This window comes from Mauremys reevesii, linkage group 10 (genome assembly GCF_016161935.1).
Source record: "Mauremys reevesii isolate NIE-2019 linkage group 10, ASM1616193v1, whole genome shotgun sequence".
Taxonomy (NCBI): Eukaryota; Metazoa; Chordata; order Testudines; family Geoemydidae; genus Mauremys; species Mauremys reevesii.
In genome coordinates this window covers 38849745-38867328 of record NC_052632.1, presented here as the reverse complement: position 1 = coordinate 38867328, position 17584 = coordinate 38849745, and the positions used below count along the sequence as shown (strand labels likewise).

General features: G+C 52.9%; 1 protein-coding gene across 2 annotated transcripts; it reads right to left on the bottom strand.

Moving 5' to 3' along the window:
• Nucleotides 1–8276: 8276 nt before the first annotated feature.
• On the bottom strand, nucleotides 8277–17581 carry UBL7 (ubiquitin like 7). 2 transcript variants are annotated; one of them, XM_039490731.1, is made up of 11 exons: nucleotides 17429–17581; nucleotides 16618–16862; nucleotides 15971–16090; nucleotides 15300–15382; nucleotides 15055–15139; nucleotides 14377–14434; nucleotides 12347–12480; nucleotides 11386–11435; nucleotides 9635–9802; nucleotides 9241–9363; nucleotides 8277–8891 (listed from the first exon to the last, which is right to left on the bottom strand). In XM_039490731.1, exons 2-11 carry the CDS (start codon nucleotides 16799–16801, stop codon nucleotides 8754–8756), a joined length of 1143 nt encoding a protein of 380 aa, XP_039346665.1. In that variant the 5' UTR covers nucleotides 16802–16862; nucleotides 17429–17581; the 3' UTR covers nucleotides 8277–8753. The 2 variants fall into 2 exon arrangements, with proteins under 2 accessions (XP_039346665.1, XP_039346666.1); XM_039490732.1 differs by lacking the exon at nucleotides 17429–17581 and adding an exon at nucleotides 17051–17385.
• Between the last annotated feature and the right edge of the window lie 3 nt (nucleotides 17582–17584).

The window sequence follows — 17584 nt, the reverse complement described above, 5'->3', positions numbered from 1 at the left end:
AACAATAGTTAACAACCAACAACGTATAGTGCTAAAGCCAGGCAGCCACTCGGCCCCCTGGACCAATCCTGCAGGGAGCTGACTCTGGGCCCGGTGCTGGCTGCAGGGGGTTCCTACCTGTAGCCCAGTCTCTGGCAGGGCTAGGGAGGGAAAAAGGCAGATCCTGACTCAGCCACTCGGGGGCTGCCATCTCCCCCATCGCTGCGGCTTCAGGGGGTCAGACGCTGACACACTGGGTTTAAAGGGGCAGGGGAACCTCTCCCTGCAGGCCCCTCTGTAGTTGCACTGTGGCCAAGGGGATCAGGCATCAGTCTACTCCCATAGGGATCTCCAACAGCATCATGATCTCTCCTCACCCTGGCGTAGGGGGCTTGGCTGGGGGCAGGATCCCAGCCCAAGGGGCCCTTGATCCAGCTGGCAATGGCTGATCCTGTGCCCCTGCCCCAGGCTGGAAACCCATTGCCCAGAGCAGCACTCGCCTTTGCCCACTGTCTCCACCCCCAGTGGTTTCCAGCCAAACCTCTCCTGGTTCCCTTATATGCAGCCCCACTCAGCTCAGAGGAGCTGGGAGATGCAGACATGGGCTGGTCCAGGACTGCCTGGGGGCAATTTGCCCCAAGCCCCGCAGGGTCCCCCATGAGAGTTTTTCGGGGGCCCTGGAGTGGGGTCCTTCACTCTCTCCGGGGGCCCCGCATAACTCTCATGGGGCCCAGGCCCCTGGAGCTTCTTCCGCTCTGGGTCTTCGGTGGCAATTTGGCAGCAGGGGGTCCTTCTGCTCCAGGACCCGCCGCCAAAGTGCCCTGAAGACCTGCGGTGGGGGGTCCTTCCCCACCAGGACCCGCCGCCGAAGTGCTGGGTCTTCGGCGCCAATTCGGCGGCGGGGGCCCCCTGAATCCTCTGGGCAGCCCTGGGCTGGTCCACCTTCCCCACTCCCCTCCCGATGGCTCTGCAGTGAGGAAGGGAGGTCCCTTGCTTTATTCCTCCTCTCCTGACATTTTAAGTGGGGGAGACACCTTAAATGGCCCCTTCCCATTCTGGCTCTTTGGCTTGCTACTGGACTGCCTGCCCTACCCCTGATCTGGGCATCACAGGGTCACAGCTGGCTCTTTGGAGGCAGCCAATCCCCCCCATGATCCCCAGGGACTGGACCCATCCCCCATCCTGCTTTTCCAGTGGGGTTCAGTGTGGCAGGCCAGCCACCCCAAGCCCTCAGCACCCCGGGCACAGATTCCCTGCCCCCATCCCATTGTGCAGCAGTGGGACCAGGACCAAGCCCTCTCTCAACCTGCCCTTGGGGTTAGGGCACCCCAGAAGTCCCCTGCTAATGGCCTGTGCTGGGCTCTTAGAAGGTGTTATGCTTATAGAAACTCACAGAATCTCTTTCAGAGGACAGGGCAATACGCTGTGTTTTACACACACACACACACACACACACACACACACACACACACACACACACACACACACACACACACACACACACACACACACACACACACACACACACACACACACACTCTCTCTCTCTCTCTCTCTCTCTCTCTCTCTCTCTCTCTCCTGCAGCTGGTGTTATAGTTACAATCCTTATCGTTGGTCGAGTCACTCTAGTGGCCAGCTAGACGGAACACGAGTGGGAGCTGGGCCTCTGTCGGCCGCGCGTACCAATGCTCCATTGTTTTTGCAGAACGAACCCAACGCCTCCTGGCTCTCACTCCTCTTTTATAGGAGTTGATTCTTATGTTAGTCTATGGAACCTGCTGTGTCATGCTGTAATCATTTATCATCAAAACTGGTTGTTTTCAGTTCATTCTCCATCTCCTTATCTTTTGCTTTGTTCTTGATTTAGGGTGGATGCCTTTGTACTTTAGGGTTGTTAATCTGCACTTCTTCAGCCATCAGGACAAGGTGATACTGGCGACTTCTTCTTTTACTCCCTTTTTGCAATTAGGCCCATCTGTTGCTGGCATCTTTTCTCTTATTTGCTTACATACCACACAGATCTCATTCACACAAGGAACAGCACAGTCACACAGAATAGCAAGACAATATTAAAAGCAGGCCTCTACTATAGAAAAATAAGGCTAAATAAAACAATCCTACTATTACTAATCTAGCATCCACAACATTCTAACAAAACAAATGCAAAGAACAATTTAGTATTACAGACTTATAGTAAAACAATTCCATCAACCGAACTTTAGTTCACAAAAGCACCAGCCCAGCCCTGGGGGACAGACCCTGTCCTGCCTCAGGGAGCTGCAAACAGGCCCCGGGTCCCACTGCCAGTGGGTCTCAGACTGAGCCAGGAGGAACAAGGGCACCAGGCAGAGCCCAGCTGGGGACGCTGCATTAGCTCACTGTGGATGGGAGACCCCTGGGATGATTTGGCAACTGACAAGCCTGCCCTGCCCACAGCCTGAACCCACAGGGGCTGCTGTCCCCCACCACCTGGGTACCTCCTAGGGGGTGATTACCCCACCCATACCCAGGTTGGGTTTGTGAGGGATGCCCCCACCAGAGCTCTTCCTGGTGGGTGCTACCTACCCCCATCCAGGGTCTCTCTTTGGAGATTGCCCCAAACTTTGCCCATATTCTTATTAGATTTGGGGACAAGGACCACCCCAAAGAGGAAAATCTCCCACCCTGGGTCCCAAAAGCATTTCTCCCCATTCTCCTCCCTTCCCCATCTCTGCTGGTTGGTGCTGATCTTCAGAAATGGTCCCTGCTGCAGATCTGGAGAGGAGGTCCTGGAGGGACTCCATCCCACTTCTGCTCCTGCTGCCGACCAGAGCAGCTAGCCTAAATTATACAATTCCAGCCCATGGCAGTGGAGAAGATTCTGGGATGGGACAGTCAGGTAACATCAGAGATGACAAGGGGATAGGAGACATCGTGACCTGGGGCCCGGCTGGAGGGACCGGGAAGTCCCTGGGCCCTGTTGCATGTGACATTTATGAGGTATTTGATGCCAGAGACCAGCATTGATTAAAGCGCTCATTTCCCCAGACAGAAGGGGATCCAGCAACAGTCTCCCTGCCATGGCCTCCTGGGGCTGCTCAGGGCAGCTTTGTAGACCCTCAAGGCCAGCTCTGTTGGAGTGCTGTGACCACTGGAGAAGGGCCGCATGCCCAGTCCCTCACTGCCCTAATAGCCTTGGTGACTGGCCCATGCCCAGATTCCTTCCCCTGCAGGAGTAGCTTCCCCACACCAGCCTTGCCTCTCCTGTGAGCAGAGCCACCTTGAGGGGGCTCTGTTCCTAGCTAGCCTCCAGAGAACACAACAAAGCACCTTTGCAGGTACATATGCACCAGTGGGGACATTACTTAACCTCCATGTAAGCAGCTCTCAGCAGCAGTGCAGCCTGTCCGGCTCAGGTAGAGCCTCAATCACTGTATGACAGGGGTAGTCAATAGGCAGACAAATCCAGGCCACCAGACTTTTGAATAAAGCAAAATCTTTATTTGCTTATTATCATTATTGTTGTTGTTTTATTATGTTCTCTGAAGTATGGACCTTGACCAAGAAATTTGGACCTTGAAAAAAAATTGACTACCCCTGCTGTAGGACCTGGCCAAGATCAAGAAACTAGGGCTGGGAACCACCATCGCAGTCTACGTGGCATAGACAGAGGCTCAGCTAAATCCCTTTGCTTCCCCTGACTCCTGGCAGAACACCTGCATGGAGAACTCTCTGTGAGAGACCACTGCTGCTAGCCCACATCTGCCTTTGCCAGCTGACCCAACCAATCCCACTGCAGGCAGAAGGGAGCAGGAGTCCTGACTGGTGCTCAAGGCATGTCATGATAAAGTGATCCACGTGTTTGCACACAAGTCCTGATGCCAGTAGGGAAATGTGGAGCAGGGCGGGGACAAGGGGGATGATGACTCCAAATGGCTCCAGTGTCTCAGCAGTGAAGCCAAACCCCTTCTATGGCAGGCTGCAATAGAAGAGGCGGAACCAGGGCTCTCTCAGGAGACCATGGGGGGAAAACATCTCAGCCTCTTGCTAATAGGGGTTTTACATCAGAAATCAGGTCTTAGGGGACTGAAATGTTGGATTTCAGATTCAGTCCAATAAGCCACAAAAAGCAGAAGCAATGTAGTTTCTGCATGCTGCCGGAAACACGACTTTTTCTTGTGACTGATCAGGAGAACACAGGAGTGGCCACTCTAAATCAGACTTATGGTCCATCTAGCCCAGCATCTGGTCTTCTGACAGTGGCCGGTGCCAAGTGCTTCAGAGGGATTGAAAAGACCGGGCAATTTATCGAGTGATCCATCCCATTATCCAGTCCCTGTTTCTAGCAGTAAAAGGTTTAGGGACTCCCAGAGCATAGGGTGTGATGGGTGGGGGGGGTGCTCTACTCAGCACTGGGATAGTATCTTCACTTGGGTGCTTTGGGAAATAGCTTGCAAGGTCGATGCCTCTTCCTGCAGTTGCATCCTGTCCCTTTGCCTCTCTCTCTGTTTGCAGCCCCCATCTTGCTCCAATAGTCACTGCAGCCCCTCTGTGATGTAGCCCTCCGGCCAGATCACTAAGTGGTTCCCCTTCGGGGGTAGGCTTTCAAAGCCTCTTCTGTCCACGTGGCATCAGGCAGTCCTCATGGCCCCTGACCCTGGCACTCCAACAGGGCACCAGTGAAGGAAGCAGGTGCCTGGGGCGGCTAATAGAAAGGGGCAGCAGTCCGTCCCTTGTTGGGGTGGCACGTCCAGGTCCGCGGTGGCAATTCAGCGGCAGGTCCTTCAGTGCCTCACTTCCTCTTCGGCGGCACTTCGGCAGCAGCTCAATCGCTCCGCTCAATCGGGCTTTTCTTTTTTTTTTTTTCTTCACCGCTTGGGACAGCAAAAAAGCTGGAGCCGGCCCTGCACTCCAACAGGGCTCAGGCAGTCTTCCTGTTCACGGCCCCTAAACAGTGCCACTCTGCAGTGGTTGGAGCTGGAACCCAGACCTGCCCTGTACTCCGGGTTCCACTCCAGGGCCCTCTAGTGAATAGTTAGGGTTGGCATCTCCATCACCTTACTGCTCTCACCCCGGCCCAGACACCTTCCTACCAGGCTTCTTCTCCCTTACCCCAGGAGGAGGACTGCAGGCTTCCTCCCTGCTGCTTGCCAGCCTCCTGGCTTTGCAGAAGCCCCACCTGTTCCCTCACAAGCGATCCTTCATCTACTTAGCTTCCTCCAGCTTCAGTCTCCTCCCATTTGCAGCCTAATTGGCTGTGACAGCGAAGCAAGGATGTTCACATCTCAGTTTGCAATGTCACCTTCTCCAAATCCCCTTCTTGTCACCAAATGCCGTGTCCTTGGCCGGGGAGGCCAGCCATGCCGTGGGATGTTCCTAACCAGCAAGGTGAAATGTGGTGGGGAGGGTGGATAACAGCCAGACAACATCACAGAGTGGGTCTGGCAACCAGGAAACTGGCTTGGCCATGATCCAGGGCAGCTGCCCAAGAACAGGCACTCAGACCTGCCCTTCCAAGAAAGACAAGGTCAGTGCCAGGCGGCCCCAGTATGCAGTGGTAAGGAAAGGATATCCAGAGATAACGAGGGCACCAGGGCAGCTTTGGAGACCAGAATGGAAACAGCTGCTACCAACTGATAACACACCCGAGGGCCACTTCGCTCTCCCTGCCCTCCCGCAGAGTGATGTTGATGGGGGCATCAGAAACTTAAACAGTCAGATTCACTTTGATGCCAAAAATGGGAAGTCCCTGGTGAAACATGCTTAGAGCGAGAGACCCTGAGGTAGCCCCATACCACAGAGTTAACTGAAGAGCTGCTAGCACCAACTGAAATTGTATGATCAAATGAACACGTTTCAAAAATGCTATGAGCAAGCCAGCCTACGAACATTTGACTAGCAAGTAACTCAGCCCACTGGAGGTCATGTGCCAAACCTCAACGTAGGAGGAAACGTAGGCAGCAATATATGTAAAAATATACTGTTCAGCCCCCTTTAATACAGATGTATATAACAGGAAGTAAAGCAGGTGACTGCATCATCCAGGAAGAGCAAGAAATGATAAGCTCTTAGAGATTAGTACAGTGGGAAGATCTGACTTCGGCACATGAACCTTTAATAAGAGCAGAAAAATTTCAACCAAAACTAGCATGAACAGGGAGAGAGCTAGCTGGAAATTAGCTATGGTTAATGACTGAGGAGGATCAGTAGACAGCAAATTAGAGACACATTTGCGATTTTTGCAGCCAATGGGATTCCGTGCAGCTCACGTGCAGCCACAACTTTGTACAGAAAGGAAGTTGGTGTTGAGTCCCTCGTGGTGTCACTGGCGATACCATATCTGGAACAATCATATGCAGTTCTCAGGACCAAGATGATGTCACCAAACGAGTGGGAGTTCAAAGAAAAGAAACACAAGCCAGTAATGAGAAAATGACCTGGGAACATTGATCACTTGATGATTGCCTGGTCTGTTCATTTCCTCTGAAGCACCTGGCATTGCCCACTGTCAGCAGACAGGATACTGGGCTAGATGGACCTTTGGTCTGACCCAGTACGGCCACCCTTATGTTCTACCATTCTTTCAAAACAAAATCGAGATAACCTCCATGGTGACTAAGGGAGATAGGATGCTATCTACACCTATATGAGGGGTTAAAAGCCACAGAGAGGAATTAGATTAATAGATTTTAAGGCTAGAAAGGACCATTATGATCATCCACTCTGACTTCCTGTCTAACAGAGGCCAGTAGAATTTCACCCAGTTAGGGCAGTAACCAGACAGGATAAATCAAGTATTTGTACATCCCAATCCGACAGCCAATGCTGAGATCTCCTAGGTTGCATTTCAAGGGAAGTGATGCGATCCCTACCTCCTGAAACATCTAATAAACTAGAATGGATTAAAAGCAGTAGGCAACAGATTGCACTGTGCCAAGTAATCTAGCATTTGCCTTCGTGGGATGGACAAAACCATGTTAATATTTGCAGAGCACTTTAAAAGTGAAATAGGCACACATTAAGGTCTCAGCAGGGGCCTAGGAGGCAGGAGACCTGAGCTCTACCAGGGACTCCCCATGGGTACACATCAGTGAAGCCCATATGTTCAAGTGTCTACTTATTTTGGGGGCCCACCTTGAGATACCTAGGGCCCGATTTTCAGGGTTCCAAAGCATCCACAATGGCCACTGACATCACTTACTGTGAAATTCAATGAATTGACTATGAAAGTCAGCTCCAAACTGTCCTCCCGTTGGGCAACCAAAACCAGGGGCCACTCCTGAAAACACTGGCCTGGGCTTTTCTGTACCCAGACTCACTCCTATGAGAACTGTGATATTTTCCTCCCAGCAGGACCATGGTCAAAGGCTTTGAGGTCCTCTCATTACTGGCTTGTCTGAAGCGCACCTCCGATGTGATGTGCCTTTACTGCCACACTATGGTGGCTGTGTGCTACTGCACCCCTACTGGGAATAATCCAATCACATTTTTGTGAATGTGATTGATGAAGTGGGCTTTAGCCCAGGAAAGCTTATGCTCAAATAAATTTGTTAGTCTCTAAGATGCCACAAGTACTCCTGTTCTTCAAATTCCAAACTGGTTCCCCACAGCTGGTGGGAGCAGGTCTCAGCTGAAGAGGGAATCTCATGCTGTAGGGTACAGAGTCTCTCCTTAATACAGATGCCTGTACAACCCCTCCTGCTGACGAGGCCAAAAGCTCATATTCACTTAAGACAAAGGCCCATGTTTCCAGAAATGGCTGGAAATGCAGGGTGCTCAGCAGCTGTGGCATCTTTCTCTCTGCACCTGCATGTCCCTTGCATGTTTTGGTGAGGTGGAATATGGCAGCCACTATAATGACACCAGCACCAAGTTAAGAGCAGAAAATGAGGAGGAAGAGCATATCCCTGGAAAGCAAGGAGAGAACTTTCAGTGGGCAGAATGGAATTATTCCTCCTGGATTTTAGCCAGTTCCTGTCCTTCCCTGCTTTCGCCTACTTCCCAGGGATCATGTGAGGATCAATCAGTGGGTGCAAAGGGCTTTGCAGATGAGAAGTGGGATGTAAATGCTACATGTTGTTATGAGGACACCCCACCCCCATTTTAATGCACACAAATGATCATCTTGGAACATTTCCGTCAAGAGACAGCACCTCTGACATCGCCCAGGGACATTGGCTCAGCATGGACTCCCGGGGAAGAACACTCCCAGCTGAATTATCGGCAGTACTTCCTCCAGCAGCCTAGCTTATTCTTGGAGGCCTTCCACCCAACAACCACTCAGGCTAGCTCTGAAATCTACCGGATCACAATTCCAATGACAGACAAGTAGAGAGGTTCAGCTTTATTAGACTCAAACACTGATGAACTAAAACAGACCGAGGCTTTCTAGGGTGGCAGGAATGGAAGTGCAAGCAGGAGAGGGAGCTGGCAGATGCCTCATGGGAGCAGCTGTGGCTTTGCAGCGTCTCCTGGTTCAGGGGGCTGTTGCTCTGTTCCTGTAGCTGTACAGAAATCCAGTGGTCTTGCCTGTGGTGGCTATAGCCCAGGGGAGTGCAGGAGGAAGAACCTCTCTGAGTCTGAGTCAGAGTCCCCATCCCAGTGTAGTGCATCATCTCCTCTGCCATCAACTGCATCCTGACAAGGCAGGGGAGAGTCCCCTACGCTGCCCAGGGTAAGAGAGATGCTCAGTTCTGTCGAAGTGTTTCAGGGCTGAGGTGGGGATAAGAGACGGGAAACTTCACAATTGTCCTAACCTAGCAGCATCATGCCACTCCGCCCTCGCTCACAGGGTGTTAGTGCGCCCCGCCCGCAAATATCAGCTCCAGGGCAGCCTGAATGTCCCCTCCGGTGGCCTGGAGGGCTCGGAGGCTCAGGTCGTCGTCATGTATACCCATGTCCCGCAGCTGCTGCAGCTGTGGCTGCCACTGGCTCTGTAGAGAGAGGAGAGATAGCTAAGGGGATCTCTCAGTACCCGAGAAACAAGAGTTATTCCCCACCTTCCTCCACAGCCTCCAGTGCCACAGCCGTTCCCTACTGCAGCTCTACACCTCTGTCATCTTGGGATCTAAGCAAACCCACAGTCCTGCCCCATACCCTCCACCTCCAGTGCTTCTGCATCATTCCCTACAGCACCTCTTGCTGGGAGCTCTGGCCAGCCACTGAGCCACCTGCAACGCAGGGCTTCAAGTGAAAGACTTTCCTGTCTTGCAATAGCTGCTGGAATCAGGGTGGAGAGAGGTGGGTCACAGAACCCTGAAATGACAAGACTGAGTTACTGACCTGCATGGCGGGCTGCCCAGATGCCTGCAGGGCATGCTGCAGGGCCTGGCTGAAGAGGTCGTTGGTGATGGGAGTTCCTGATTGGACACTAGAGGACATCGGAGAGGTGCCCGATGAGTGACCCTGGAAGACAGGAGACCGTGCTAGTGGGATCCACACACAGGTGTAACATTAACTGGCCAACACAGCAATCTTCAGAGCAATGCCTCCTCCACAAGGGTCTCCCCAACCCCAAACATTCTCCCTCCCGGAGTCTGTACAGAGGAGACTCCTGCCATAATGGGCTAGCCCAATGTCAGGTCCCAGGGCCGTTAGCTGGGACTGGCTCTCAGCGTATCTTGCTGCAGTTTGTGGCCTGAGAGAGGGGTTCCCTGATGCTGTGCTGTTACCCTACCTGGGTGCCAGGGGTAGGAGTGTGTGAGCTGCTCTCAGGCGTGCTGGCCAGGGCCAGCGCAGTTGCCAGTTCACTCTGTGTGATTGGCCGGGGTCCGGCAGCCCCAGTGTAGCCGAGCGATGCTGGGCGGGACCCAGAAGTGCTGCTGGAAGGTGTGGACCTTGTGCTCTGCCGGGACGGGAGAAAACCCATGAGTTAACGTCTATGTCACAAAGATACTCAAGTGTGCTCAGGATTCCAAGGAAGTCAACATCAGAGCCACCTTCAGAACTAACATTGCACAGCTCGGCCTGCCAACTCCCCTGCCTTTCAACGTTAACCTTCAGAGTCACCAGCTAAGAACCCCCAGTATCAACCACGGCTGTTATAGAGACACTGGAAGCCCTGAAAAAATGCAGCAATGGATGATCATACTGCAACGGTGTCAGTAACTTCAAACAAACAATTGACAGAGACCCAGAGTTCAGAGGTGGCTGGGGCCACCGGCAGTCTAGGCCATCTAGTGATCATGGCTCAGTGCTGGCAAATTGAAGGGAAACAAAGAGAAAACACAGGGTTGGGGGTCAGGGGAGTTGGCTTTGATCCGACACTTGCAGTTACTGGATGTATTATACGGAGGGAATGATTGACTAGCCATTAATCAGTGGTTCTATAAAAGGATCATGGGTTGGGACATCACCTCAGCTTAATGATCCCTGTCAGGCAGGGTGTCCCTCCCCACCCATTGCTGAATAATCAAACAATCATCCCCACCAAGACCTTGTTCCTCTGCAAAGAAACCTGCAGTGCTGCCCTGAAGCAGAAGTAGTTGCATCACCCACTCTTCACATCCAGACAGGTGCTGCACAGCTCCTGTGGTATTTGGTGCTGGACCTACTTATTTCTTACTACGTAAGCCTAACTAAGTACTGTTGTGGCTCCTCTCACTGTAGTATTTGAGCATCTCACAATCATTAATACCTTGAGTGTCACAAGAGTCCGCGGAGTTAGACACAATTTTAATCCCTAGATCAGGGGTGGGCAAACTTTTTGGCCCGAGGGCCACATTGGGGTTGCAAAACTATATGGATGGCCAGGTAGGGAAGGCTGTGCCTCCCCAGACAGCCTGGCCCCCACCCCCTATCCAACCCCTCCCACTTCCCACCCTGACTGCCCCCCTCAGAACCTCCGATCCATCCAACCCCCCTGCTCCTTGTTCCCTGACTGCCCCGACCCCTATCCACACCCCCACCCTGACAGGCCCCCCGGGACTCCCACGCTTATCCAACCGCACCCTCGTCCCCTAACAGCCCCCACCCCCAGAACCTCTGCCCCATCCAACCACCCCCTGCTCCCTGTCCCCAGGGCCCCCTGCCCCTTTATCCAACCCCCCACTCCCCGCTCCCTTACTATGCCGCTCAGAGCAGCATGTCTGGCAGCCACGCCACCCGGCCGGAGCCAGACATGCTGCCGCGCTGCCCTGCAGGAGTGCGCAGCCCTGCCGCCCAGAGCACTGCCCGCACGGCGGCGTGGCTGCGGAGGAGGTGGGACAGCAGGGGAGGGGCTGGGGGTGAGGGCGAGCAGGGGGCAAGGTCACACAGAAGGCTGTGGCAGAGCCAAGGGCTGAACCTGGGTCTCTCAAACCCTAATCCAGTGCTTTGACTGCAAGACCACCCTGCCCAGGGAGCCGCTCCAGAATCTCTGATTTTACTGTGCCTCTAAATGCAACCATCCCCCAAACCCAGACCCCTCACCTGCCCCACTAACATTACCTGATGAAAATCATCTTCGTCGTCAGAGAGACCTTCAAACAAAAAGCCACCTGCCCCAGAGAAGAGAACACATTCAAGTGGAGAAAAGCTCTCAAAACCACAGACAACAAAATCTCAGCTCCCACTTACCCTCCCAGCAGAGACTGTTAGATCTCCCATGCCTTCAGAGAGGTCAAACCAGCTGATAGACAACACTCAGCCTCCCAGGGAAAGACACTTCATGGACTACATTTTATAAGCTTTGCCCACTCACCATTAAAATGCAGTCACCTCTGGGGTGGAATGCAGCGACATTAATGTGCCTACAGCACTAGATGGGGAAGTGAAAAATAACTTCTCCTAGTGAAAGTACAGAGGGAATTTAGGGAGGCAGCACAGTTACCCAAATTAGAATACAGCCAGGACAATGGAGCTAACACCTCTTCTCATGCAAACCAACTCTGGGATCTTTAATATTCACAACTGTTTTATGTCTCATTGGAAAAGGCCCAGCCTTCAGCAGCACAGGGCCAGGACCGCTATGTGGGACACTGGTTTAGTTCTGATCAGAGGAAAGAGTGCCACCTATGAATCACCAGCATCCTAGCTTTTCCTTGGAGGATTCCCACCCAAGTGGTGACGAGGGTCAGATACTAAGTGGGATGGAGAAGACCTACAGCAGCTAAAGAGTCTATGGTTGCAGGCCCAACACACCCAGTAACTTCTTTATTGCACTCTAATTGGAGGATTCAGTGAGTTCTACTTAACGCTGCATATGTCAGAGAAGGAAAATCCCTCTCTTTCTGCCCTAAAGATTATGCCCCAGAACAGATGCATGTTACCAACTCAATAAACCAGGACTCCTGCTCTACCTGCCCCTGGAAGGCTCAGGGTCAGTTACTGCCTGGATTAGTCTGTAGATCCTGCAGTTCATCTGCCCCATGTGCACACACAGCTGGATGCTTCACACGGGCAAACTGACCAGGCATGTCCCTGTAGGAGCTGGAGGGCATGCTGCGTGAGGAGGTCTCCGGAGTTGGGAGGGGCGTGCTGCCCGCCACTGAGTGCAGAACCAGGATGATGGCATTCACCAGAGCAGGGTGAGCTGGGATTAGCCTGGACAGAGACAAAACAAGAAACCTGGAGGTTGCACCAGAGGAAGGGAAGGAAGGCTGCTACAGCGCCCAGAGTAGCAATTTCAGGCTTCCCAGTGGGCTATGCTTCACCACCATCTCCAATCCCGGCTCTGGCAGCCGGGTGATGTAACCCCTCCAGCCTACCTGGTCTAGTAACAATCCTGCCACCAGCCCAGGAGTCATGCTCCACATTTTTTATTTTATTTTATTTTTTTGTTTAAGTGGATTTGGTGCTAGTGAAAGATGGCAGGTTTGACATCCCCAAAGGCTGGAGTCTTCTCTTTATCCACTGAACATGTACTGCATGGGCAACAGTAGTGCCAGCTCCTCTGGCTGATGTATCTCATGATAGAGATCATCCTTCTGTAGGTGAAGGAAGCTCCCTCCCCTTGACCCACTCAATCCTACGCACTCTGCTGAGTTGGCCAACAAGAGGAGCCAGTTAGATCCCATTTTGGCAATGAGTTTCTGCTTAGGATTGCCAACCCTCCCAGACTGGGCAGGAGTCTACTGGAATCAGCATCAATATCCTAGTGACTACTGAAAGCAATCCGGGAGATTTTAATAGGCTGCTAAAAGTCCAATTGGCAGTGCAGCAGGGCTAAGGCAGGCTTCCTACTTGCCCTGGCTTTGTGTGGCTCCCGGAAGTGGGTGGCATGTCTGGGTCCTAGGCGCAGCGGCAGCCAGGGGGTCTCTGCGTGCTGCCCCCACCCCCCATCTCCAACTCTGCAGCTCCCCCTGGCTGGGAACCACTGCCAATGGGAGCTGCGGAAGTGGTGCATGCAGGCAGGGGCAGCACAGGGAGCCACCTGGCTGCCCGAGCCTAGGAGCAGAAGGAACATGCCAGTTTTTCTGGGAGGCACTCGAGGTAAGCGCCATCCAGCCAGAGCCAAGCACTTCTCACCTACCCCAGCCCTCTCCCACACCCAAATTCCCTTCCAGAGCCCACATCCCAACCCCCTGCTCAAGCCCATAGCCCCCTCCTGCACTCCAAACCCCTCGGCCCCAGTCCAGAGCCCCCTCCTGCACCCCAAACCCCTCATCTCCAGCCCCACACCTCAGAGCCTGTACCCCCCAGCCGGAGCCCTCATAACCTCTATCCCTCCTGCACCTCAACCCCCTGCCCCAGCCCAGAGAAAGTGAGTAAGGGTGGGGGAAAGCGAGTGACGGAGGGTGGGGGGATGGAGTGAGCAGGGGCAGGGCCTTGGAGAAAGGGCGAGGAAGGGGCACGGTCTCAAGGAAGGGGCGGGGAAGGGTGTTCAGTTTTGTGCGATTAGAAAGTTGGCAACCCTATTTCTGATGCAGGCTGCCCACTGGGACCAAAAATGAGATTCCCCACCTCAGCTTGCACAGGTCTCTGAGCAACAATCAGGTGGTAGCAATTTTCAGCCACAACCAACCAAGACTGGATTTGAACTCAGGAAGCAGAGGTGAAAGATCCAGCACTGAAGTACAAATCTCTTGAGCCATCGCACCCCCTAGAGTGCAGCCTGGGCAGCTCAGTGACAGACACCCCAGCTCAGTCTTTTCTCAGACTACTATTCCTAAGAGAGAGGGGTTGGAAGAAGGGAAGGGAAAGCCTTCGACCCAGCCTATGCCAATGGAATGGCATGTCCACACCGCTAGTTGAGAACTGGAGTAACCTTCTCCTCCCACCTAAAGAAAAACAGACTGTGCAATTGTACAAACAGGCATTGAGTATAGAGTGACCAGATGTCCCGATTTTCTAGGGACAGTCCCGATTTTGGGGTCTTTTTCTTAAATAGGCTCCTATTACCCTCCACCCCTTGTCCCGATTTTTCACACTTGCTGTCTGGTCACCCTAACTGCGTAGCTATGTGATGGCTTGGACCCAGGACGGCCATTCAAAACTTACGTGTCCAGCATGTTTGGGTCAGCGAAGACAGAGAAAAGATCTTTGTCCTGCAAGACACCTGTAAGAGACCAGGACATGTATTGAATCAGGGACAGGAAACAAAAGGGGCATCTGTCAAATGTGACCCAAAACACAAGCAAAAGTCACTCAGATCCTGGAACAGCTTTACCCCTGGGGCAGTGGAGCAATGTGTACCCCAGATGGTATCTCTCCGCTATTATTCTCTTGTAAGGCTTCCACCTCTTCCCTACAAGGCTCTGCATCATGACCATCAGCTCCCAAGCACAAGGACCATGTTTTGAGTCAACAATGGTTGCTGCTGAGCATCATGCAATACTTCCGCTCTTCAGAGCTATCTGCTCTTCTTGGCTCAGGGCCGTAAGAAGCAATAACCCAAAGTCCTACTGGAATCCGCACATGGCCATGCAGAGATGCTGCTAGCTCACTAGGCCAGGCAGGCCTGGATTAGAGTTAATCAATCCTCTGTGGCACTTGGAAGGGGCAGGTGCAAAGTAGTTGCATTCATTACACACCTCCCTCTGTCTCAAAGGTGGAGACTGCCTTTTCCTGTTCTTCCTGGAGCCTGGCGCTCCCTCCCCCACGTGAGGAATTAATAGGTTCCATGGACCATGCCTATTTACTATGTCCTTTACACTGTCTGGCCACATCTGAACTCACCCAGAGCAACAGGGTCGCTGCTGAGACCAGGGGTAGCTACAATGATCTGATCCAGTGATTCCTTGCTCCCCAGCATCTTGAAGACCTACCAAAGAAATCAAACGGATCAGCAATGCCACATAATGAGGCCAGTCTAAAACTGCAGTAGGCCAATTCAACTGCTGTTGGGCTCTCCATCCCTCTCCATTGTTCAGTCACACATGGTGGATGACAACACTTAGGGGCGAAGAATAAGCCACACTCACTGCGTCTCTATATGCAGGACTGCTATGCAGGGCGGTATGCAGGACCCGGAACTCTCGCAGTGCAGCTACTTTATCCACAGGCTCTGGGGGAGACATTCAGAAAGAGATGGGAAGAAGAATCAAGAGCTTTTATTGGTCAGTTTCATTCTGCCTGCCCTTTATGTCATCCGTTTCCTCGTAGCCAAGAAAGCCAAACCCAGTCTGACAGAGCAGTGTATGTGTGGGGGAAGAATCTTAAGACCTTTGCTCTAGCACTCCCAACTCTGCAATCCCAGTGCCACTGCTTTAATTTACCTGGTCTGATGCTGACCACAGAACACTTCAAAGATGGATCAAAATGAGTGGGGATCTGATTTTGGTCCTCAACAGAACCAGTGTAATTGACTGGAACTCAGCTAGGGGGTTCTTTCTCCATGTATCATGGGGCTCTTTCCACAGTTCCCATGTCAGCGTGAAACAGACAGAGAGAGCTCCCCTTCCTTTGAGACTGGAGGTTTCAGAGAAGACACCAGATCAATCCCAAGGAATTCACCTCCTTCCACTATACCTCTGTCCCTGAAAATGACAGGCAAGCAGGCATATGTGTCCCCATCTCAACCACAAGAGATAAGCACCACACATACACATGTTTAAAAGTTCCAGAGGGTCATCCCAGGCATCCTCTCTCTTACCTGGTTTCTGATCCGGCTCGGGCCATGACTTCCGTAGGACATGAACAGTTGAGCCTGACTGGATGCCATAAAAGTCAAGTGTTTGGTCATCCTTCAGCTTGCGGCCACAGTAGATCAGATCTGAGAGAGAAAAAGCACAGCTCTATAACACAGTGTGTTTCTGTGGAAAGCCCTACTGCTTGACCTTTATGGGATAAGTACATTTCCAGGCGTGCTATCAGCCTGCCACATGATGTACCTATTGAAGTGGCAACTCCTAAATATTCAGCCGCATAAACACTTGCACATTTAAATTCAAGGGGACCTTGAAGCTTAGGACACAAGCCTGGCTGTGCATCCTCTCACAGAACTACACAGTTTAAAAGAATTGCCCCAACCCCACAGAGTTCTACTGGTGTGAGACACAACGTACATCTCATAGCAGAGATAGGGGTCTACTAGCCTGCCTTGTTAGAAGGATTTGTTAAAAGCAAACCTGGAAAATAGGGATGGCTAAGGTCTCCATAATAACTAACATTATACACAGCAGCGCTGGAAACAAAGAAGCTATATCCAGCTGAAACTGCTGTATGTAATTACCCCGTTGAAATTTGGCCATGATCCCAGGCCTGACTAGGCCCAACCCTGCAGTAAAAGCAGCAACTCACCAATGAGTTCCGGGTCTGGGACTGACTCCTGCAGCTTTCCAGTGATAAGCTGCTTCAGGTAGGAGATGCTGCACCCACCCAAAGGACACTCTCCCAGCTCGGTCTCTGGTAGCCGCAGGATGGATTTGGGGGCCAACGGCTGATCTGCCAGCTTCACTGCAATATGCCACTCTGACAAAGACATTGTAACTGTGTCACCGAGAGGAACTGAGCCTCAGAAACCCAGTTCTGAACTCCAGGAGAGGCTGTGAACGGAACAAAACAAACCAACATGAGACGGAATGGATCTAGATTAGGCTATACCCTGTCCCCAGTTCTGGGTGGGGATATCTACAATAAGTCCCTGCCCTAGTCCCCAACACTGGGGGGGGGGGGCTATGTCTTGGTCCCAAACCCTGATAGAGCGGGGAGGGGCTCCCCTACCAGGCCTTACCACGGAGCCCAGCTCGGCGAGTGGGCAGGTTCTAGGCGAGGCCTTTCCCGGCCCCAGCCCGGGTTAGGGGTGGGGTCTATGTTAAGCTTTGCCCTGGTGTCCAGATCCGAGTGCCGGGGGTCGCTATTGGACCCCAAACCCAGCCCACAGCCCTAGCAGTGGCGGGAGACGGAGCCACACCAGGCCGAGCTCTAGTGCCCAGCCCAGTGGACAGGATAGGCCTAGGATAGCCCAGTGACCTAGGATAGGCCACAGCCCCTGTGGGGATGGATCGATACTGATCCAACCCTGCCCGAGGCGGGAGTCGCGGCCAGGCCGCCCCCTCGGGGGCCGCGGCGAACAGCTCCACAACCCCCACCTGATGTTGTTTACACTCACCTGAGCACCATCACCGGAAACAGGAAGTGCCGGCGGCTTCACGTGCCGCATGCTGGGAATTGTAGTTCACGAGCCGAGACCAGACCTGGCTTAACTCCCCGAGCGCCTCCAGCTCCCAGCATGCTGTTCGGCCTCCCTGCCGCAAGGCCTGCTAGG

Coding starts and splice junctions, on each gene's coding strand:
- UBL7 (XM_039490731.1), bottom strand. CDS start 16,801: ATGTCTTTGTCAGAGTGGCATATTGCAGTGAAGCTGGCAGATCAGCCG. Junction 14,435..15,054: donor CAGCGACCCTGTTGCTCTGG/GTGAGTTCAGAT, acceptor GGTCTCTTACAG/GTGTCTTGCAGGACAAAGAT. Junction 9,803..11,385: donor ACGAAGATGATTTTCATCAG/GTAATGTTAGTG, acceptor CCGTCCCGGCAG/AGCACAAGGTCCACACCTTC.